The 4206-nt window shown below is 41.9% G+C and overlaps 1 protein-coding gene across 2 annotated transcripts; it reads left to right on the top strand.

Annotated features, from left to right (window-relative positions):
- Positions 1–2281: 2281 nt before the first annotated feature.
- Positions 2282–3773, top strand: DMAC1 (distal membrane arm assembly component 1). 2 transcript variants are annotated; one of them, XM_014481194.2, is made up of 2 exons: positions 2282–2514; positions 3485–3773. In XM_014481194.2, the coding sequence occupies exons 1-2, from the start codon at positions 2327–2329 to the stop codon at positions 3753–3755; spliced, it is 459 nt and encodes a 152-aa protein (XP_014336680.2). In that variant the 5' UTR covers positions 2282–2326; the 3' UTR covers positions 3756–3773. The 2 variants fall into 2 exon arrangements, with proteins under 2 accessions (XP_014336680.2, XP_014336681.1); XM_014481195.2 differs by having other exon boundaries at positions 2282–2600.
- Positions 3774–4206: the final 433 nt, after the last annotated feature.

The raw sequence follows: 4206 nt of genomic DNA, 5'->3' as shown, positions 1-4206 counted from the left end.
TCATTTTGGTGTATTTTTCCTTTCTTCCTTGCCTTTCACTTGGCTTCTTTTCTCAGAATTTATGTATACCTATTTATGATTTATAAATTATATATTAATATGCTATTTCATAGTATATAAGGGCTTCTCTGGCTGGTGGTTCAGGTGTAAAGAATCTGCCTGCAATGCAGGAACCACAGGAACACAGGTTCAATCCCTGGGTTGGGAAGATCCCTTGGAGAAAGGCATGACAACCCACTCCAGTATTCTTGCCTGGAGAATCCCATGGGCAGAGGAGCCTGGCAAGCTACAGTCCACAGGGTGGCAAAGAGTCAGACACAACTGAAGATACTTAGCATGCACGCATAGTACATAAAGTAGCATGTGCTGTGCTGTGCTAAGTAACTTCAGTCATGTCTGACTTTGTGAGGCCCTGTGGACTGTAGCCTTCAGGCTCCTCTGTCCATGGGGATTCTCTAGGCAAGAATACTGGGTTGGATTGCCATGCCCTCCTCCAGGGGATCTTCCTGACCCAGGGAGTGAACCCACTGCTCTTCCAGCTCCTGCTTTGCAGGCAGATTCTTTACCACTGAGCCACCAAGGAAGCCCATAAAGTAACACATTAATATATAACTTATAAATCATAAACAGGCATATATAAATTATCTTGTGGGCTCAGTCTTTTTCAATCCATAGAGGATTGTAATCAAAATGTTTGGTAACCACTGCTAAATAATGATTTTCCACATATATAAGGAGAATTTAAATGTGCTGTAAGAATATTTTATTGGGGCATAGCAAGAAGCACCAGCCATAAACTATGAATTTCTAAATAAATTACTATTAATTCATTTGGTACAGCACTTAATACAATGCTAACTAAAGAGAGATTACTAATAAATAATAGAATTTTAAAGTTAGGAAAGAAATTATATATTACCTATTTCAAGTGTCAAACATGAGGTAACTACAGGTGGAGAGAATAATGGTTTCCATGTCATATGCCTGACTCATAGTGACACAGCCAGGTACAGATCCCAAATTTCCAAAACCTTTGTCTTTCAACTATTCAACACATAAACATAGAAAAACTGACAAATATTTAACAAAGTATTCTCTTTGGAGAGAAAAGGAATACTAGGTTATCTGCTACTTAATTTCAAAGACCCTTCCTTTTGTTAAATATCTGTCTTTATGTCTTTCTATGTCCATGGTGGCTCAGAGGGTAAAGAATCTGCCTGCAAGGCAGGAGATTTGAGTTCAATTCCTTGGTCAGGAAGATCCCCTGAAGAAGGAAATGGCAATCTGCTCTAGTACTCTTACCTGGAGAATTCCATGGACAGAGAAGTCTGGTCGCCTACAGTCCATGGGGTCACAAAGTTGCACATGACTAAGCAACTAACACATACCCACACACACCCTATTTTTATTTTTGCCTTTTTTCTAGCCTTCCCAAAATCACATCCTGTTTTAGAAGAAGGAATAGTAAATTTTCTTTTTTATCATGTTAATTTTTTAAGCCACTGTATATCAGAAAAATTCAAACCTGAAGTTAATCCTGCTTTTGTCCATCTCTTCTATCAAAAACAGCCTCTGAACTCTAAATGTCTTTCTATCAATAATCCTCTGCAAACAATCCAGCACAAGAAATATGTGCCCAACCCTCCCTGAAGAAAAGATGGGATGAAAAATGCTATAGAGAAATTTAAAGTATTTACGGAGATTATTCAGATCCGTTTTGAATAACTGTCTTATATCTGTGTTGTCCCTTCACATTTTGTAGCATTTAAGAAATCTGATTCTATCTCCTCACAGACACTGGGTCAACCACGGCTATGTTACCTAACAGTTTTGTCATATATTGGGAAACTGATAACCCTGTTGGGTTGAGAATAGTGAATGTCATACTGCAGATAATCGCTTAGCAAAGTGTCCAGCATAAAGTTAGGCATACACTACTTAATTCTTTTTAAGTCAAACACTTATAGTCACGTGAAGTGACACACCCGAGGCCTCATCTTTCCTATTAGGATACTGAGAAACGCAGACTTTTCCTCTATGGAGACTTAGATTTCAAGGCATTTAGGGAGTTGGCTAAATTCTTAAAATGACTGGGAGGGATTAAACAACAACAAAAACATGCCTCTGGAATGGCCAAAGTTTTAGCCACACACCACACCAGGACAGCAGGCCCTTCCTCATTCCTTTCCCTCCCAGGGGCAGAAGAAACTACATTTCCCAGTGGCCCTCAGGCAGCTTCCGGTGCAGCGTGCCGGCGCTACTTCCGGGCACATCTGTTACGTCAGTTCACGGGACCCGACTTGGGGCTGAGGCTCATTTTCTTAATATGGGTTCCTTCGTCTCACAGCCCCTCGAGCCGGTCAAGTTCGTTGCGCCCCCTGAGGCCACCTCCACCCCTAAGCCCGCACAGGTCACTGCACCCGGAGCGCCAGCCTCTCCAGCGCAAGCCCCTCTATTTAATAACTGCTGGAGCTGTCGCGTGCTCTCCGGGTCGGGGCTGATAGGGGCAGGCGGGTATGTGTACTGGATGGCGCGGAAGCCCATGAAGCTGGGATATCCCCCGGGTCCTGGGACTATTGCGCAGATGATCTTCGGCATCAGTGAGAGTCTGGGCACCACCCTTGGGCCGGGGGAGAGGGAGAGGGAGAAGAGGAGATCGGAGATCAGACACGTGGGGCGTGGGGGGGGGGGCGAGGCACCCGGGTTGGTCACGTGGCCGCAGGCATCCCCTCCAGTAAGACGCGCGGGGAGGGAAGAAGTAGTTGCTGGGATACTTTCTTTGCTTTGTTTTTTCTTAAATAACACTATATATATATGTGTGTGTATATATATATATATATATATATATTTTTTTTTTTTTTTTTTTTTGGAGAGAACTCTAGCCTCAATCTTTTTAATCCTATTGAGAGCTATTAGAAATAGGTATGAGCATGGTAGTCTCATTTTCCTGTTGAACAAACCCAGACACAGAGAAGTAAATATGTCTTAAGTCAGACATCCAGGATGTGACACACAGCCAGTCTTTGATCCCGGGTTTATGTGTCACCAAAACCCATGCTTCTTTTCTAGGTTGTGGAGAAAGACTGAGTGAGGGCACTTGACCTTTGCCTTTGAAGGTAAACTGTAGACATGGGTTCAAAGCGCACGTATGAGGTCTTCTGCCTATTGTGACCCCATAGTTATTACTTGTAAGGATACTAAGTGATGGTCAAGATGTCTTCTGGTAAAATGTGGTGATTCTTTTAGCTCTTTAGATCAATTGAGTGAGTAGAATTTTAATTTTTCATGTCTCTTATTGTCTTAACTAGATTGCTTAGATCAATTACTTTTTTGCATAGGGAAAGTAAAAATTTTTTTCTTTCAACTTTCCTTTTCTGAGCTTCACTCTTCTATAAGAAATCTTCAAGGATTAGAGTTGCCATATATGAAAGCACTTGGTACTTTCCTAGCACATCAAGTACTGTTTTGTTTATTTCCCCCCTAGGCATTGCTTGCTGGGGTGTGGTCATCCTGTCAGACCCCAAAGGGAAGGCCTTCCGCACTGGATGAAAGTGCCACCAGTGAATTTGTCGTCCCTCCACGTCCCTGTGACACACAGAGGAAGAATGGCACTTATAAGCGTTCTGGACAGAAATGTGGACATTGACAGACTTCAGTCCGGCAGATACGACATGACTGAAAAGACAAACATGGATTGTCATTCATGGTCAATGACTGTTTATGGCATTCTTCGCAGGCTCCACAGGGACCAATAAATCCCTGAGAAAAGAGAAGAGGTTCTGTGTCTTATTTGAGGAAGGAGGGTATAATTGTAAATATATATAGAGAGAGAGGAAGGATAAACCAAATGGGAAAGTTAGCTAAAGTTATTTTCAATAGTTCTTTTTATCATACTTTTCCTATAATTGGGTCAGCACCTACTATCCTGGGTAGGTATCATATAATACACAGAAATACATAAAACATGTATGTGCATACTGCTCATACTTCCCAAAGCATTGTCAGATCCATGACCTTTTGAGAGTTTACCAGCTACTCTGAGGAGGTTATGTCATTGGTGGTAAGTGAACATTAAAAAACAGAGTCCTAGTGATATGCCCAGGGTCATTCAGCGATGCTGTTTGGACTTGTTCTTGTCTTTCAGAACTAGGATTGTTCCCAGGAAGCAAGAATTACCTTTATGAAACAATTGGATAAGCATAAAAA

This window comes from Bos mutus, chromosome 8 (assembly GCF_027580195.1).
Source record: "Bos mutus isolate GX-2022 chromosome 8, NWIPB_WYAK_1.1, whole genome shotgun sequence".
In the NCBI taxonomy this organism is placed as follows: domain Eukaryota; kingdom Metazoa; phylum Chordata; class Mammalia; order Artiodactyla; family Bovidae; genus Bos; species Bos mutus.
Note: the sequence above shows the minus strand (reverse complement) of the source record. Positions and strands in the feature narration are given on the sequence as shown.

Coding starts and splice junctions, on each gene's coding strand:
- DMAC1 (XM_014481194.2), top strand. CDS start 2,327: ATGGGTTCCTTCGTCTCACAGCCCCTCGAGCCGGTCAAGTTCGTTGCG. Junction 2,515..3,484: donor GGGCTGATAGGGGCAGGCGG/GTATGTGTACTG, acceptor TTTCCCCCCTAG/GCATTGCTTGCTGGGGTGTG.